We start from the raw sequence: 20,358 nt of genomic DNA on the forward strand, positions 1-20,358 counted from the left end.
TCATTTCTCTTGAGTATATGTATACAGTTGGAATTGCTGGATCAGAGGGTAACTCTGAATTTAACTTTTTGAAGAGCTGCTAGATTGTTTTCCAAAATGGCTGCACCATTTTACAGTCCTGCCAGCCTTGTATGAAGGTTCCAACGGCTATACATCCTCAGCAACACTAATTAGCTGTTTTTTGTTTTTTTTTTTTTTTTTTTTTTTTGTCTTTTGTCTGTTGTTGTTGTTGCTATTTTTTGGGCCGCTCCTGCGGCATATGGAGGTTCCCAGGCTAGGGGTCGAATCGGAGCTGTAGCCACTGGCCTACGCCAGAGCCCCAGCAACGTGGGATCCGAGCCGCGTCTGCAACCTACACCGCAGCTCACGGCAATGCTGGATCATTAACCCACTGAGCAAGGGTAGGGACCGAACCCGCAACCTCATGGTTCCTAGTCGGATTCGTTAACCACTGCGCCATGATGGGAACTCCTGGAATTTCTTTTGTTAAGTTTGTTTCTAGTTAGTTTGCTCTCTTTGATGCTTTTGTAATGGAATCGTTTATTTAGTTTGTATTTGGATTGTTTATTGCAAGTCTATTGAAATATAATTGATTTTTTGTACATTGATCTTGTACTCTGCAATGTTGCTAAAGTCATTTATTAACTAAATTAATTAGTTTTTTTATTTCTATGTACAGGTTTATATAGTCTACAGTTAGAAATATTTTACTCCTCTTTTCCAACTGGATGCCTTTATTCAGTTTTTGCATATTTTCTCTGTTTAAAACCTTGATTTGAATTTTGAATATAAGTGGCAAAGCAGACATCTTTGTCTTATAACTGACCTTGGTGAAACATCCAGTCTTTTACCATTAAGAATAGTATTAGCTTAAAAAAAAGAATAATACTAGCTTTATGTTTTTCTTAGACACTCTTTATTAGATTGAAGAAATTCCTCTTTTTCCAGGGTTTTTTTTTTTGCCATTTCTTGGGCCGCTCCTGCGGCATATGGAAGTTACCAGGCTAGGGGTCGAGTTGGGGCTGAAGCCACTGGCCTACACCAGAGCCATAGCAACATGGGATCCGAGCCACGTCTGCGACCCACACCACAGCTCATGGCAACGCCGGATCCATAACCCACTGAGCAAGGCCAGGGATCGAAGCCGCAACCTCATGGTTCCTAGTCGGATTCTTTAACCACTGGGCCACAACGGGAACTCCTTTTTCCAGGTTTTTGAAATAGTAATGATTTATATCATTCATTTCACTCATGATTGAATTAATACATGATTGAAATTATTTGTATAATTTATAAGTGTTATAAAGTATCTGCTCATACTCTTGAGAAGTGGTAATAAAAATGTGCCTCATGTAATACACACAAATGTGATCAACCTTTTTGGTGAACAGTGCATGATGGAAACAGTCAATGATTGAGAATAGTGCAAAGCAGTACACATATATGGTAAAATTCAAATGTAACCACTAGAGGCTCAACAACTAGGATGATTAAAAACATGGTTAATTGATGATGTAACTTTTAAATAAACTGCCTTAACATAACTTTTTAAAAGTGTGTATTTTCCGCTTTCTTCTAAGTAAAAGAATTAATTATCATGTTCACGTTCTCATTTGACTTTTACAAAATAAGGGCTATGTCTTATGCATGTTGTGGACAATTACTAAAATTTAATGTCTAAGTTTAGTCTATTTTTAATTAATATATCTTGCTAAGGTATAAATATTTTGTCTATTAATATGTGTTTTTAATTTACAGGAGAACATCTTTATGTATGGAGGCAGAATCGAAACAAGCGATGGCAATGTCACAGATGAATTGTGGGTTTTTAACATACACAGTCAGTCATGGAGTACGAAAACTCCTACTGTTCTTGGACATGGTCAGCAGTACGCTGTGGAGGGACATTCAGCACATATTATGGAGTTGGATAGTAGAGATGTTGTCATGATCATAATATTTGGATATTCTGCAATATATGGTTATACAAGCAGCATACAGGAATACCATATCTGTGAGTTACCTTGAAAACCTAACTATATTTTCTTTATTTGTTGAGAATATTTTTATCTTTAAGTAAAAACTTCGTCTGAATTTAGTCAAAAAATAGTTTGAAATTAGAATTATAAGCCAAGAATGAATACTTTTGAATATAAGCTTTTTGATTTTGTGTTAGATATCATCCTTTAATATTTGAGTTTGTCTTCTTAGCCAAATATGTGGAAATGTTACCTATTAGACACATTTTCTAAGAACTGAGGATAGGTATTTTTTAAAATGAAGATAATTAGAAAAATAATTTCTTTTTAAAGAAGTTAACCTCGGAACTGTTGACATTTTGAGCTAAATAATTCTTTTTAAAACTGAGATATAGTTGACATATAACATTCTGTCAGTTTCAAGTATACAGTAGAATTATTTGGTATTTGTACATATTGTAGAATGATCACCACAGTAAGTCTGGTGAACAGAGGGTATGTATTTTTAAATATGAGAAATTCCAGTAGATGGTGCTATTTGTTTGAATTTTGCTTATCACTTGAGAGCTAAAACTAAGCCAATCTCTTTACTATGCATTCCATGATTTCAGGATTTTTCATTTTTCAGGGCTCTGTTCCTAATCTTATTGCAGTATCTCTATGTATGTGTTACTCTTTTAAAGTAAGCTTCCCAAGGATAGTCTTTTGGCTTCTATAAAAGATTATATCTGGTGTGTGAAGGTGACTGGGGGAGTTTACATATAGCTTTCTGTATTGTACTCTTAAATACTCTTCGTTATTTTGCTGGTACTTAATCTTTTGAATTCTTTACAACATTTTCAGAGTTATAAGCTTTTTTTTTTTTTTTTTAAATTTGTCTACTAGTATATCTTATGATGTCTATTTAGATTCAAGAACATACTCCATTTCTGGTTCTGGCCAGTATTATAAACTCATGGTTTTGGCCGTTTTGTATGTAGACAACTATTTAGAGTTTTTGTGCAGTTTTAATGAGAAAACTCATTTGTGGATCACTATTAGCAGCAATAAGAGTGCTTGCGTGCTCAGAGGAAGATTTAGACGATTCCCTTCTAAATACTCCTCTGTTTCCCCTGTAGTCCTTTTAGGTCATCTGTTTCCTTTTTCACATCCCCAGTACAACTGGGCCGGAATTGGGGTGTGTATCCTCCATACTACATTTTACCATTTCCACTCTGGTTTTAGTCTTTCCTCCTTTCAGTCACTCAGCTTTTAATCTTCTATTATCAGATTCTTCCCACTTAGTACTTCTCCTTTGTGCTCCCTTTTATTGCTCTTTAGATCACTCTGCATAATTTCTGGAAGAATAGCTTCTGCTTCACTGTCACTCTATTCCACATACATTAGCCACATGTTTTTATGGGTATTTTAGTGTCCAATTAAATACTCTGGCCTCTCATTTTTTTCCCCATTGTGGTTTATTATAGGATACTAAATATAGTTCTCTTTGCTATACAGTAGGACCTCATTGTTTATCCATTCTCTATATAATAGTTTTCATTTGCTAATCCCAAATTTCCAATCCATCCCTTCCCATCCCACCCCATGACAACCACAAACATGTTCTCTGAGTCTGTTTCTTTCATATATAAGTTCATTTGTGTCATATTTTAGATTCTGCATATAAGTGATATCATTTGTTATTTGTCTTTCTCTTTCTGTCTCACTTCACTTTAGTATGATAACTCTTGGTCCATATATGTTGCTGCAAATGGCGTTATTTCATTCTTTTTTATGGTTGTATAATATTCTATTGTGTGTATGTAGCATATCTTCTTTATCCATTCATCTGTTGACGAACATTTAAATTGTTTCCATGTCTTAGCTATTGTAAATAGTGCTGCTATGAACATTGGAGTGCATGTATCTTTTAAATTATAGTTCTGTCTGGTTATATGTCAGGAGTGGAATTGCTGGATCATATGTTAGCTGTATTATTAGTTTTCTGACCATACTGTTTTCCATGGTGGCTGCACCAATATTCATCTGACCAGTAGTTTGGGAGGGTTCCCTTTTGGCCACACTCTTTCCAGCATTTGTTATTTGTAGACTTTGTAATGATTGGCCTCTCAATTTTTTGGTCTTTCTTCCAAAGATCTTGTTTTCCATCTTGCTTGAGTCTTTCTCTCCCATTGTTCTACTCGACCTTGTGTACCTGCAGTGAATCCCATGGTTTCCATTTCAGGGGTCTTTCTCTTCAGGTGCTATTGATCTTTCCAGCTTTCTCCTGAAGAGTATCCAAACCCTGACAGTTCTTCACCCTTACTGGACCCTGTAGTCTATTGAGCCTCCTATCAGTTTTCCACTATCTCTCACTCTCTCTTATGCGTATTTCTCACTTATGTAGTTTTAAGTTAATAATTACCAGTTTCTCATACAACTCTCCAAGATGATTGTTTCATAATTTTCCTCTCTCTTCAAACTTTCAGCACTTCATTCTTCATCATTACTCGCAGCTGGTGACCTTACTTCATATTTTACTGAGAAAATAGAAGAAATCTCTAGAAAACTCTGGTGATAGGAACATTTTAGAGTGTAATGGTTAATAAGCAATGCTACCTTGAATAAGCTGGTTTACACATATTATTATCATAACAAACTCATGTTAGCAGTGAAGCAGATGTGGCTGAGTCCTTCTGAGTTTTCAGATTGGCCCAAGAGTTGTTTAAGCAAAAGTTAAAATTTTCTATATGGAAAGATTGTTTTATTTATTTATTTATTTATTTATTTATCTTTTTACCTTTTTCTAGGGCTGCTCCTGGGGCATACGGAGGTTCCCAAGCTAGGGGTCTAATTGGAGTTGTAGCTGCCAGCCTTCACCAGAGCCACGGAAACATGGGATTCAAGCCGCATCTGTGACCTACACCACAGCTCATGGCAACGCTGGATCCTTAACCCACTGAGCAAGGCTGGGGATCGAACCTACAACCTCATGGTTCCTAGTTGGATTCATTAACCACTGAGCCACTATGGGAACTCTTTGTTTTTAATTTTTGGTTTATTATAGTGAATAATAAACCAAACCATTTCTACAGGGAATGTTGTAGTTATTTCTACTTTTTGTGATTTATTGTGATTTTTTTTTTTTTTTGGGCCCAGTTTTCGTAAATGCTTGAAAAGTAGGTACATCCTATAATTTCAAGGTATAGCATTTTACGAAATTCCTAGTTTCTCTGGAAATTTTCTTTTCTTTTTCTTTAACTCCCCCCTCCCCATGTTTTCCTTATTTTCCATGTCTTCCCTGAGGAGAATGGGAAGATTCAGAATTAAACTGTCACCATGCTTTTACTTGAACCATTGGTGGTAATTTTGAAGTTTTTTTTTTTCTTTTTTGCTTTTTAGGGCTGTACCTGCAGCATATGAAAGTTCCCAGGCTTGGGGTCAAATTGGAGCTCTAGCTACTGGCCTACGCCACAGCCATAGCAGCACGGGATCCCATTTGTGTCTGCCACCTACACCGTAGCTTTGTGGCAATGCCAGATCCTTAACCCACTGAGCGAAGCCAGGAATCGAATCCACATCTTCATGGATGCTAGTCGGGTTTGTTTCTACTGCACCACAATGGGAACTCCCTGAAGTTTTAAAATGAATACTTAACCATGTTTAAGTTAACCAATACTTTTACTCTTTGATCAACCGACAATTTATAGGCTGCTGTTTCTGCTGATTGAATTCATCTTGTTTTGAATACATGTGACATTATTTTAAGTATTTTATGTTAGAGGTCACAGTCTTTTCCATAAGAGCCAGATGGTAACTACTTTAGACTTTGTGGACTATGTGGTCTTTGTTAAAACTAATCAGGTCTGCTGTTGTAACGTGAAAGGAGCCATAGATAATATGTAAACAAATGGGCATGGTCTTGTTCTAGATTTAGTCCTGGGGTCTTACTTTGCCTACCCCTACGCTAGAGAGAGTATTGACTTCTGGAGGCATAGCAATCCAGTTCCAAATTAAATTAAAATTTTGGCCTTTTTTTTTTTTTTTTTTATGGCCCCACCTGCAGCATATGAAAGTTCCCAGGCCAGAGATTGAACCTGCACTTCTGCAGCGACCTGAGTTGGATTCTTAACCCACTGTACTACAGCAGGAACTCCAGTGTGTGTGTGTGTGTGTGTGTGTGTGTGTGTGTGTGTGTGTGTGTGTGTGTGTGTGTTTTATAGCTTGTATGTAGGATGACTTTATGCCCCAGTGTGACATGATGTCTGGTCTATGACCAAACTTTTTTGTTTTTTGGTCTTTTTGTCTTTTAGAGCCGTACCAGTGGCATGTGGAGGTTCCCAGGCTAGGGATCAAGTTAGAGCTGTGGCTGCCACAGCAATGCGGGATCTGAGCCGTGTCTGTGACCTACACCACAGCTCATGGCAACGCCAGATCCTTAACCCTCTGAGCGATGCCAGGGATCGAACTCGAACTCGTGTCCTTATGGATGCTATTTGGGTTGGTTAACCACTGAGCCACGACGGGAACTTCCAAATTTGTTTTTTCTCACTGGGTTGAGCCAAGACTGAAGTAGATGTTTTCTGTCTGCTTTAGCAGAGAGAAAAATACTCTCACTTTTTCATTGAAGGTATAACCCTTTAGGGATCCTGACTTTATATAGTGTATAGAAGTTCTGTGGTCTTATACCTACTTGTGTTTACTTGCAGTGTTGGCCATTAAAACCAAATCTGTAGGCCACTGGTGAGTACATGCCTTCTCTAGTCCATCTCCCTACTGATTATACTTTACAGTTCACAGAATATATTTTATTCTTTTAGTATTTCCCTTTATTGAAGGATAGTCTCATTCAGACGTGAGATGTGGTGGTGGTTATACTTTCCAGGAATGGTTAGGAAGGCACAACTACTTGTTGTAATCTCTGAATGGTAAATGTTGATATAGATTGTTATTTTGTATATTCATTGGTTGGTAGGTTTTTATTTTTATTTGGAATGATTTGATTACAGAATGTCAATTGTAGTTTTGGTAAATTTTAAACTATTTCTACAGAGGTTTTTTTTTTTTGGCTTATTTTATAATCAAAATACCTTTCTAAATAAATTCATCAACAGGGCATTATTGGTTTGATTTTTGTCTTATTAATAGCATGACTTGTCAGGTATATTTATGAATGTAGAATAAGATGGAAATGGAAAGAATATATGATTTATGAGTTTTATAAGGACAATAGATGAATTATGAGTAATTTAGAAATTCTGAGTTATTTAAATACAAAGCAAATCCATTCATTTTTATATCTTAATAATAAAATTACATACTTTAAATAACAAAATACATTATTTTATTTACTCCTAAAGTAATCTGGGTAATGATGCTGGCTTAAACCAATGTTGTAGTATTAGAAATAATGAGAACCAGTCAATTTGTTTTATACATTTTTAAAGTAGAACTGATAGTATTTGCTGAGGGTTTGGATGTAGAGGCTGAGAAAAAGTGAAGCTTTAAGGGTGATTCCAGGGTTTTTGGCATGAGTAACTGGAAAGATGAACTTGCCATCAGTTGACACACAGAAGACTCTGAAGCAGATGTGGGGTGAAGGTTAGGAGTTCAGTTTCTACATGTTGTATGTGAGATGTCCTTTAAACATCAAAATGAAAATGTCCAGTGGGCAGTTGGATCTATGGGTCCTGAGTTCTATAGCGAGAGATCTGGGCTGGAGATGTACATTTGGGACTTCTTGGGAAATTGATGGCACTTAAAGCCATGAGCCTGGATCAGATCACTAAGGAATTGGGTGTAGATATAAAGGAGAGAAGGATTGAGCCCTAGGGTGTTCCAAAGATAAGAGGTAGGGGAGAAGAGGGATATGAGAAAGGAACAGAGTACAGTGAGCTAGAAGCCAAATGATAAAAGATTATTAAACAGAAGAGTAAGCAGCTATGCCAAGTGCTGCTCTGGTGATAGGTCAAGTGAAATAATTACTAAGGGCTGACCATTGAATTTAGTACTGGGCAGGTCCCTGGGGATTTTGACAAGAACAGTTTTTGTGTAGCAGTGGGTTTAAAGCCTGACTGGATTGGATTTAATAAGAAGTGAGAGAAGTAGAATTGAACACAATGGGCAAAGTCAGTCCTTTCAAGGAAACTGGCTTGTGAAGGGGAGCAAAGAAGTTAATAGCACCTAGAAGGAACCACCATGTGCATTCTGCTCCCATGCCCTCCAGCTTTCTATCAGGATCAGCCAGTGGGAAGCGCCAGCAGTAGATCAGAAGGTGGGGGATGAGTGAGGTTAAGGTGCCTTATTCCTCCCACTCCATCCCGTCTGAGTCTTCTTGGGTTGATTAGGTTACCTTGCCGAAGGCTGAACTGTCAGGTGTTCTTAGCCACTACAGCTGCTTTCTAGAGTTTTGCAAATCATCCCTCCTCTTGCTTTTGCATGCCAAAGGATAATAAAGGCTTTCTGCTATGATAGTCCCAGGATATTGCCCTGGCCATACTTTTGTAAACAGTCTTTTTTACTTGACTCCTTATAATCACTCGTTTTGAGCATGTCATGTTTCCTTTCAAGATCCTGGCTGATTGGATCTACTATTAGTTCTTAGAGATTTAAATGAAACTTTTAAACTAAATGGTCCTTCATATATACCTAGGTATTAGGACCCTGGAGGTTGGGAGAAAGGTGTTTGTGGGAGGACATTACACTTTGTTAATGGAGAAAAGTGTCAGAAGGAAAACAAACCTTTTGGAATAGGATGGAGCTAAGTCTTTTAGTCCATTTCTTCTACTATTATTCTTGAATTTTTAAGTTTTAACGTGGTAATCTGTAGCATTGTATTTCTCTTAATATTAAAGATTGATATATTTACCAAACAATTTTCAAGAGCATTAACTATTCTAACTTTTTTTTTTTGTCTTTTTGCCATTTCTTAGGCCGCTTCCATAGCACATGGAGGTTCCCAGGCTGGGGGTCGAATCGGAGCTGTAGCCACCGGCCTACGCCAGAGCCCCAGCAACACCAGATCTGAGCCGCGTCTGCAACCTACACCACAGCTCACGGCAATGCCAGATCCTTAACCCACTGAGCGAGGCCAGGGATCGAACCCACAAACTCATGGTTCCTAGTTGGAGTCATTAACCATTGAGCCACGACGGGAACTCCAATTCTAACTTTTTAAATAAGCAGCGCTCTTATTTGTTTCTATATTATTTTATATTTTATTGACTATTCTACTAAGTTTTCTTTTTGTAATTATGTTTACTCTAAATCTACCTTATTTGGTTATTATGTCATCAACATAGAGGTAGTCATATATTGGAGTTCCCTGGTGGCCTAGCAGTTAAGGATCCAGCATTGTCACTGCTGTGGCACAGGTTTGATCCCTGGCCTGGGAACTTCCCCATGTCACAGGCATGCCTCCTCCCCCCCCATAAAAAAGAAAAAGGAGAAGAAGAAATAGTCATGTCTTACTAGCAAAATCACTCCCCAAAGTATATCTAATAAGATGCTATTTGTTTTAAAAGATAACCATTTGTTGTGTTCTTTTATGTGTTCTCTTTATAATCATTCATGTTCTTAAAAAAGTTTTCTGCCTCTCCATTAGTTTGAAATCCAGAATTTCTTATTATGTATTTTTTAAAAAAGTTAGCTTTGTCACATATACATTATGCTTATATGGCGTATTGATTTGTTTACTTGTTTTTGTATTTTTTTAAAGAGGAAATAATATCTTATGCTGTTTTCTGAAGCTTTATTTCTTTCACCACTGTATTACCAAAATTTATTCATGTTGTTAGGTATTCCTACAGTTAACTTTTTTGCATTACTATATTTTATTATCTGACTCTTTCATGACTTGCCTATCCATTTTCCTGTTTATGAGCCTTTAGGTTGGGTACCTGGTCAAATTCACCCACAGCAGCAGTTTTGATACATCTTGGTAAACATACTATATTTTAAAAGATAAAGAAAAAAATGTCCAGGCTCTTCAAGCAGAAAGATGAAATATCTTACAAGGACACGTGAGAAGATTAGTATCAGATTTCTCAAAAGCAACCTACAAATCATAGCAACCATGGAGCAAATTCTTCATGAAACTCACAGAAAGAAAATATAGGCCAAGGGTTTTTATATTTTGCCAAACAGTCTTTTCATGTGTCAAGGCTATATAAAAAACAGTTTGAACATGGCAAAACTCAAGTCATTCTGTATATATGTCCCCTTGACATTTCTCCTACAGTAGAAATGTGCAAACTTTTTTTTGGGTAAAGATCTAGATAGTAAATAATTGTAAGCCACACAGTCTGTATTGTCGCCACTCAATTCTGCCTTTGAAGCTGTACGCAAGCAGCCAAAACAAAAACAAAAACAAAAACAAAACAAAACAAAACCATCATAAATGAATGAGTGTGTCCCTGTTCCAGTAAATCTCAATTCATAAAAACAGTTGGTGAGCTGGATTTGGCCCATGGCTGCAATTTATAAAGCTCTCTCCTAGAGAAAAAACCCCATCTAGCAAAGAGGTATGGAAATACTTCAGGTAAAAGACTGATGGAGAGCATTGCATGTCTTTAATTTTAGAGGTAAGGATAAAGCAAGAGTGGTGGAGATGTCAGTAATGACTAGTATGCAAGTATTATATGTTCTTTCCAAGTTGAAAGAATGCAACTAAAAATGGGAGGAGAAGGAAGAGAGAAAGGGGAAAGCAGGAAAAGAACGTGGACCACTGCAGATGAGAGGTAGGAATCAAAGGATGTCATTTAATTCTTGATGTAGTATAAGGGCGTATCCAACCCAGCTTTAGTGTTTTAGTTTCTTTTTTGAGCAGGCCCAACTATCCATGAAGATTGTTATTTCATAAATTTCATTCTTTCTTTGAAATGTTTCAAAGAACAAAGAACATTTGCTTATTTAAAAAATAGAGAATAAAATCTTCTATATGTAATTATTAAGATGGATCTATTGCACCCCTTTACAAATCTAAGATTCTTTGTGTGATCCTAGTGTTCTTATTTTCCCTATATTTTAAAATATTTTGTTATTTTATCATTCTAAGAATTAATGTATTGCTCATCAGTTATTCCCAACTATGCTAAAAAATTAACAAGAAAATAAGTTGCTTAGAAAGATGATGCCACAGGAGATATGTTGTCATTTTTCAGTTTTCTTATTGCAGTGCCCAAATTATTTTAAGGAAGGCATAAGAGAAGATTGGAGTCATTATCATAGCAGCCTATTTTTAGGTTTTATTGAACACAGTTGAGGATTCAGACTTTTTCATTTTATGCCTATAATGATAGTGGAATTGATCATTAACATTAAATTTCAGACCGTGAATCTTCATAATAAGATGATATCCTAAATAATTTTTTCAAGCTCAATAATCAATGAGTGAACAATATATTTTTATTTTTTTAGTATGTTTATTAACCAACATTTGTTTGATACAAAGAAGTCTGCTATATCTAAATTATTGAAATTTGCAAAAAGTAGTTTTTCATTATCCTTTTATTCTATAAATTATTTATAACATGGCTTGATAACATAAAACAACTGAAAGGAACTATTGAACCCTGATAGTAAATATTGATTACTATCGTTTCTGGTATATTTAGGATTAATATTTGACATACAGATATTAAAAGTTAAGCAGGAAAGAAGAGCACTATTAAGGGCACTATTAAAGGTATATAAACAAAGGAAACTGCTAGAACAAAAACTTAACTTTCCTAGATACCATAAAAAGAAAACATCAAATAGAAAATCAGAAAAACATATCATAATACACTCAGTAATTATAAAATAATATGACAAAGTTGAGATTCAACATAATATTATTAATAAATGTGAATGAGATTAAGTTACTTGTTTAAAGAAAACATTTTCAAATTAGTGCATGAAGCAAAATCCAACTCTGCACGTAGAAGACACATCTGAAACACATTGATTTAGAAAGGCTGAAGTGAAGGGATGAGGAACGATTTCCTAGGAACATGAATATGATGAGGAAGCAGGGATTTTATTCCTCATTCCAGGGAAAGTAGAATTCAAGCCACCTAACATTATATGAGACAAGAACACCTTATAACATTTTAAAAAATTTACCTTAAAATATTATAGATATAGAAGAATATCTGTGCACCAAATAACCCAATAACCATCTATATAAAAATGAAATTACAGATGATGCAAAGGGCAATAGCATTGCTTTCAGTACAAAACAAGTCAGGCATTACTCAGTATTTGACAGGACAAAAGAATGTATATTGAATAATACAGCCTGACTATAGACAATGTAATCTTTTAAGATGCACACAGATAACTCGCAAAAAGCGAGTTGATCATATGTTAGAGTACAAAGAAAATATCAGTAGTTTCCAAAAGGTGGAAATACTAAAATTAAATACCTCAATATTAAATAAAGCCTTTCTGTTAGGTGAAAGAGGAAATAAATATAAGCTTAAATTACAAAATTGCTGAAAAATAATGACAGTAAAAATAACATATAAGAATCTATGAGATACATTGAAAGCAATTTTCAGAGAAGTATGGCACTAAACAGCTGTATTAATATGAATGAAAATAAATGAACCACATCTCCAACTCATAAAATAAGAAAAAGCACCATAAAAGAAGTACCAGAGAGGAAATAATAATAAAAGCTGAAATTAATGATGAACACAAAAGACAATAGATCAATTTATAGATTGAACTCTTTTTTAAAAAAATAGATAAGCCACTAGCTCATTAAATCGAGAAGCAAAGGAAGACCCAAAGATATACAAAATAAGAAATGACACGGAGGAAATAATATTGACAGAGGAAATTTTAAAAAGTGAGAATGCTTTGTATACCTATGCAAATAAATTTGAAAATTTTGAAGAAATAGATGATTCCCTAGAAAATTACAGTTTCCTAAAATTGAACCCAGTAGAAATAGAAAGTTTATGTAGAGTAATTTCCAAAGTAGAGAAGGCATCAAGCCTAGGTGATATTTCAGGGGGAATTTTAGCAACCTTAATAAACAAGATAGTCCCAACTTGCTTGTTTTAGAGCATAAAAAAAGGAAGGAAGCTTACGAATTTATTTTAGAAAGAAAAGTATAACATTAAACTTAAACTGGATACATTTAGCACAGAAAGAGAAAATTATAGACCTATGATTAAAAAGGAATTAAAATACTTCCTTTTAAATATCACCTCAAAAATCCTAAATAAAATCAAAAGACTCCAACACACATTAAAAAAAAATGCCAAAAAAAGAAAGAAATATACATGATCAAGTAGGATATTTAATCAGGAATCTGAGGATATTAAATATTAAGAAATTTATTAATAAAATTTATTATTTATTAGGTCTAGGGAGTAAAATCATGTGATTATCTTCACTGATGTTTAAAAAATCCAGTCCTAATAAAACTTGAGAAAATAGAAATGGCTACTGTTTGAACAGAGTAAATATATGTATTTCAATCCCAAAGCCAGCATCTTATATGGGAAAACAGGCATTTCTATTGAGAGTATTATTAAGATTCTGTTAAGATTAAGATCAAATTAAGAATTTTAAAAATTCTTCTTAAAGTATTAGAGGAAACAATTAGAATAAGAATTGATTAAGGAGAAATTAAACTATTTGTAGATGATAGAATAGAATTCCTGGAAAACCTTGTAGAGTCAATAATAGGACTAACTTAAAACAGTTCAGTAAGGTAACAGTTTATAAAATTAATATGCAAAAATTACTATCTTTCACATACACAATTACAGGTAGTTATAAGAAATTAAGGAAAAGGAAAACAGAATAGCTACAATAAAGCTAAATCACTTAGGTATAAATCTAATAAACATTCAGATCTTTATAAAGGAAACTATAAACCATTCCTGGAAATCAAATGAGCATAAACAAATGAACAATATTCCTTGTTCTTGGTCAGGATGTATGAACATCGCAAAAATGTAGTATATCCCTAAGGTAATGTATAAATTTAATGCAATTTCAATGAAAATAATACCAGCTTTGAAAAAAATGGAGCCACGTTGATACTAAAGTTTATATGGAAACATAAACACATAAGGATAGCTAGGAAAAGACTGAAAAGGAAGAGCTGTGAGGGGACTTGTCCCGTTGGATATTAAGGCATATTGCAAAGTCTCCAAAATTAGAACAGTGTGATGATGTGGCAATGCAGCACACATGTATAGAAGGATATTAGTATAGAATAAAAGCCCAGAAATGTAGTCAACTAGATGAAGAAATTTAACATGGACATACAGCATGGTTTGCTCTGCTCTGTGATCTCTGGGGCCCCATTAGGGAAGATTTGAACAGCTGGGGTGGCTAGAATCATCTGCAGGCTTTTCAGTCATATATATTCAGTCATGTATATTGTGTCTCAGCTGAAATGACTGAAGGCTAAGCGCAGCTGGGACTGTTCTCAGGTACATTACATGTCGGCTGCATGTTGTTTGGGCTTCTCAACATGCCAGTTGAGTTTTAAAAGGAGTGTTCCCAAGAGGGAACTTCAGAAGATCAAGCATTCCACAGAAACCAGGCCGAAGCTGCATAGCTTTTACGACCTAGCCTTAGAAGTCGCATAGCATCATGTCTGCTCTCTTGACTGAAGTGGTCACAAACCCTGTGATGCAAAGGGAGGGGTCATAGATTCCACTTCTCAGTGGTAGGAGTTTGAGAGAATTGGGTTTTCTGTGTTTTTTTTTTTTTTTTTTTTTTTGGTCTTTTTGCCATTTCTTGGGCTGCTCCCAAAGCATATGAAGGTTCCCAGGCTAGGGGTCTAATTGAAGCTGTAGCCACTGGCCTACGCCAGAGCCCCAGCCTACGCCAGAGCCCCAGCAACGCGGGATCCGAACCGCGTCTGGAACCTACACCACAGCTCACAGCAACGCCGGATCCTTAACCCACTGAGCAAGGCCAGGGATCGAACCCGCGACTTCATGGTTCCTAGTCGGATTCGTTAACCCCTGAGCCACGACGGGAACTCCCGAATTGGGCTATGTTTTAAAACCACCTAAGGAGCGAACAGAAATAAATCTCAATTCTATCCCAAGAAATTTATCCTGCAGTTACATCTCCAGAAATACAAATACACACACACACACATTTGTATGTACGAGGTTATTCATTGTAATATTATTTGAAAACTACTTTGGTGCTACACCTAAGATGGGTGGATAAATTCCAGTACGTGCACGTTGATGGTCATGGTCATGTACTTGCAGAAAATAATGATAAACTCTGAAATCAAGTGGAGTGATTTACAGGATATTTTGTGATCAAGTAAAGTGCAAAAATGCACTACTTTTTGCACATTAAGGAAGCAAGAGAAATCAGAAAACATACCTGCTTCTATGAGAAAAACCACCTGGAGGATAAACCAGACAACAGTGATGTTGTTTACTTTCAAGGGGAAGAGGAGAACGGTGTGGAGAGGATAGGAAGTGAGAATATATTTCCCTGAGTTTGTATTTTGTTTAAAATAGTTTGGGTTTTTAGAGGCATATTGCCTTTAGAAACATGTGTTCTCTCTATAAAAATTAATTCTACAAAGAGAGGACGCAAACTCTAGAACAATGCAAACTGAAACAAATGAACCCAACCATGTTTCAGTTGAAGAATTCAATCACACTGAAAAAGGGGGAAAAGAACTAATCCAAGTGACTTTTTAACAAGGTGTTTGTTTGCCTTTAGTCCACATGTGGATGTGGGGAAGAACTACCAACAAAGCTTTTAGGTTTGTTTTTTGAATTTTTTTTTGGTGAAGGGATTCTGAAATTATTTTAGGAGTATTGTTAGATTGCAAAAAATGAATAAATGTGTTGATATTGTTGGGAACTGAAGCTTCCAGTGTGGAAGACAGGAGATAACGGATATGCAGTGGGGAATGCAAGGGAGAATCCTGTCTGCATGGGTTAGAATTGGAGGTATCAGTTTGAGCTTATGATTAGATAGCTAGAGAGCTGTAGATAATTGTAGATTCCTCGGAAAGGTTCTAGAAACACAGACACTTCAGTCGTTGTGAGCACCTATCACCCATATTCCCAGGTATAGTTTTAATAACATTCCTGTGAAAAAGAAGCAGGGCTTCTTAGAGAAATGACTGATTTTAGGGCTGTGGTTGGAGAAAAATAAAGATGAGCCTGGTACATTTTGGTATATCAGATAAGGAAGTGCTCAAGAAAGTTATGGGTTTTGTCAAAAGAACATAGGAGTCAGCTTGAAGGAGGTTCCATTGCTAAAATCTGGGACAATTTGAGCAATAGAATAATTTTGGAAAGTAATTATAAGCCATTGAAAACATAGGAATTCATGAGCTTACATGGACTGATACAAACAGGAGAGGTGAAGCCTCTTTCCTACGCGGATGCTGACTGGCATGTTGTAGTTGAAAATCCTCATTTTGCAGTGATCATATTAAAAATTGATTTAGGAAGGTTTCAACAATGGATGCTAGAACTGTGGAGGTGGAGACATCACGAGAGATGCATGATATTTAAGGGTTTTTCCCACAGATTGTTTGTAGGGTGCAGGGGAAAAATAGTAACTATGTAGTGGAAAAATGTCAGTACCTTGTCTGGGTGATCAAAATTCACAGTACACACCACGGGAAATTGGACGTTGTGTGCCTCTGGTTATGGAATCTGCTAAAGAAAATATCACTTACAGCAGAGTTCTGTAAACTTTTCCTGTAAAGATTTACATAGTAAATATTTTAGGCTTTGTAGGTCATACAGTCACTATTTGATTTACTCAGTTCTTCCACCGAAGTTTGAAAGCAAGCCATGAATAATAGGTAAGTGAATGAATAAGCTTGTGTGCCAATACGTCTTTGTTTTTGAAAATGAGCAGCCAGCTAGATTTGGCTGAGGGAACTTAGGTTGCTGATCTCTGTCGTCCAGTTTTCTGACTGGGAGTGCATACCTGAATCTAATCATGAAGCAATATCACATAAACATCAAATGAGGAACATTTTATTTAAAAAGGGGGAGAGCTTTACTCTTTAAGAATGTCATTGTCATGAGAGAGAAAGGCTGAAAAATTGTTCCAGATTATAGATGGCTAAAGAAACATGACCACTGAATGTGGTAAGTGATCCAAGACTGGAATCTACACTGTACAAATTTCCTTTCTTTTCTTTTTTTTTTGTCTTTTTAGGGCTGCACCCTTGGCACATGGAAGTTCCCAGACTAGGGGTCAAAGAATCGCAGCTTTAGCTGCCAGCCTGTGTACACCACAGTCACAGCAACGCCAGATCCCAGCCAGGTCTGCAACCTACCCTGCAGCTCATGGCACCATCAGATCCTTAACCCACTTAGCGGTGCCAGGGATGGAACCCGTGTTCTCATGGATGCTAGTTGGGTTTGCTAAGCCACACTGGGAACTCCTATACTGTATGAATTTCAATTCACAAGTTGAAGTATATGTGCATATTAAAATATTTTGTAAATGTTAAACTTCTTGACATGGATAACTGTAATATGGCTACATAAAAAGAAAGTCCCTGTTCTTAAGATTTACACCAAAATGTTTAGGGGTAATAGGAATGATTATTCCGTGTGTGTGTGTGTGTGTGTGTGTGTGTGTGTGTGAAAGAAAGGTGGATAGAGAGAACTAATAAACGGGACAAAACGTTAACAATTAGTGAATCCAAGTAATGGGAACGTGGAAATCTTTTGACTGTTATTGCAACTTCTTTGTATCTTTAAAATTATATCTAAATAAAGTGCTGAAATAGATTAGAGGCAATAGATGTATGTTTTTTTCATACTTGGTTATGTAGGATATATATTCGAATTGAAGTTAATAAGAGTTCCTGTGAATTTGCTCTGGCAGTAAAGGAAACGTCAGTTTGTCTTTTTGCTATACTTAGAATGACAGGATTTTTAAGGAATCTGTGAATATCAGAGGGGAATCATGCTCATGGTTTTACTGACTTGGATCATAAAGCTCTTCTGGGTTAGTCCTGAGGGAAATTATTTCACTTTAGGTTAGCAATACCTCATAAACTTTTGGAAAATCTCAATGTGAGTCTCAGTGTTAGTATAATATTAATGTATTGCTTGTACTATTTTTCACGCCTTTAGGATTTGGGAGGTACAGTTGGGAAGTTCTTATTAATGCCATTTTACATCAGCCTTTTTTCCTTTTGCTCTAAAAACTATTAAATATGATTTTTTTTTTTTTTTGGTCTTTTGTCTTTTTAGGGCCGCACCCAAGGCATATGGAGGTTCCCAGTCTAGGGGTCTAATCGGAGCTGTAGCCACCGGCCTACACCAGAGCCAGAGCAACGCAGGATCCGAGCCGCCTCTGCGACCTACACACCACAGCTCACCACAACACCGGATCCTTAACCCACTGAGCAAGGCCAGGGATCGAACCTTCAACCTCATGGTTCCTAGTTGGATTCGTTAACCACTGAGCCACTACGGGAACTCCAAGATATGATGATGTTTTAAAGAGGGTATTTTTTTCTCTGTAAATGTAGCGATACTATACGAAGTTCTCTTCTCTTTCTTCTCTTAACATCATGTGTTTTTCAGAATTCTGTGGTGAATTTCAAGTGTCAGTCGGACGTTGCTTTCAGCAAGCTGGTTATCTGGAAACCAGATCTACAAAGCATCATATTAGGTGGTGGGAATGAGGAACTTTTAATACATGAAATACCGCTTTAAAAAGAGTTCAGTCATAGGAATCATAAAACACAAACTTTAATTGTGCCTAAATTAGGTTTGGCATTTGTGTAGTCTCATTTGTGAAGAACTTTTCAGAACTGATGAGGTAAAGTGAAACAGTTTCCATGTAGTAAGTAAAAATATCTTAATGAATTAGGTTTGTGTGACAGCGGCCACTGTTAAACGGTATATGGTTTTATATCTACTAAAAGTTTCCAATAATATCACAATAAAAAGACTTTAGTTTTGATGAGTGTAATTATTAAACCATGTGCTTTCAGATTGTTTATAAGCCATATAAATACCTATACATAATGTTTGAAAATATACATTGTTATATCAAACAGTTTTAGTGGACATGCATTCAGGATTCAGAAGATTCTGGTCTTTTTGTCTCTGCCTAACATCCTTTCATTAATGGAGATTATCAGTCCTTTAAAAGGCAGTCATCATATTAGTTTAAAAATCTAAACATTTTTATTTATATTTGGAAAAAATATGCACTTCTTATAATTTGTACTTGGATTTTCACGACTATAGAGAATTGAACATGTATAATTTAGTCACTCTTCCACATACTGGCCCTACAAATATTTTGAGATACCTCATTTTAACTTATCTTCCATTCTTTAGATAAGCACCTCTAGTTCCTTCAGTCGCATAACAAGCTGTCCATTCATATGTTTTTGATTATGCCTTACACTAACACAGATGTTAATGATATAAAGAATATTTTCTAATAATAATAATAACGGGCCTTATTGTGTGGTAGGTGGTGGTATCAGTACTTTACAAATATTAACTCATCTAGTCCTCAAGACCAACATGCAAGTTAGTGCTCTTGTTACCCCATTTTACAGTTAAGGGAGCTTAGGCACAGATGCCTCACACAATTGGCCAGTGATCACCTCGCTAGTAAATGGCAAAAATCAGGATTATATATGATACACATTATCTTAGTTGACCCATCATTATCATACTCTCTGGACAAACTGTATTTTGTAATGATCTGTTCAAGCTTTTCAGAGCTTAATAGAGCACGATGTGTTACCTAATGTGAGACCTTGTTCTGGATATATTTTGTTAATGTTGCAATCTAAATCTATGTTTTATATAATATTATCATGTTGATTAGGATTAGCCTATAGACAACAAAACTTCTTACTTTAGGTCACTGGTTTTTGTTTTTTAACTACTGATAAGCAAGCTATACTTTATCCTATACCTGTCGATTTCATGTAATTTGCATGAAGGTCTTGACATATATTGTTAAAATAACTTCAGCTCACCGTTGCTTTTGATTCATAATTCTGGTATCTAGAGGTTTAATTAGCTCCTCCTCTTACTGGGTCAGTAGTCATTTAATAAGTACAACTTCTATGCCTTCATTCTAGGAATCGACAAAAAATGCTGACCAGTGAACTATTGGCAATAAAAAGAATATGGCTGAAAAATGTTTAAATTAAAAGATTCAGTAAACATATCAGACAGCTGCAGTGTGGATCTCATTAGATTGATTCCAACACACTTTAAAAATAAAGAAGTTTATTAGATAATTAGAAATCGGAACACTAATTGGATGGTTACAGATAATAAAAATTATTATTATTTTTTTTGAGAATCACAGTGCAAACCTCTGGGGTTTTGGATTAAAGCCATAATCTCTTCTACAGGTAATTTTTGGAAAATAGTTTCTGTTTTGGTAGCCAGTGTAA

The 20,358-nt window shown here is 35.8% G+C and overlaps 1 protein-coding gene and 1 long non-coding RNA gene across 9 annotated transcripts in view; one reads left to right on the forward strand and one right to left on the reverse strand.

The window, feature by feature from the left end:
• ATRNL1 (attractin like 1) overlaps positions 1–20,358 on the forward strand; it is a 770,027-nt gene that overhangs the window by 67,088 nt on the left and 682,581 nt on the right. For all 8 annotated transcript variants that reach the window (XR_014826351.1, XR_014826350.1, XR_014826353.1 and 5 more), the window contains one exon: positions 1,759–2,014. Coding sequence is in view for 2 of the 8 variants with exons in the window: in XM_021074415.2 (XP_020930074.2) it covers positions 1,759–2,014 (256 nt within the window). In the remaining 6 variants the exon portion in view is untranslated. The remainder of the gene's footprint in view (positions 1–1,758; positions 2,015–20,358) is intronic.
• The window catches only part of LOC146397080 (uncharacterized), a 412,496-nt gene that overhangs the window by 50,780 nt on the left and 341,358 nt on the right, over positions 1–20,358 (reverse strand). The window lies entirely within an intron of this gene.

Source organism: Sus scrofa, chromosome 14 (genome assembly GCF_054392235.1).
Source record: "Sus scrofa isolate SSC_HxYL_T2T_F1_AM1 chromosome 14, Sscrofa_HxYL_maternal_Yorkshire_Landrace_v2.0, whole genome shotgun sequence".
NCBI lineage: Eukaryota > Metazoa > Chordata > Mammalia > Artiodactyla > Suidae > Sus > Sus scrofa.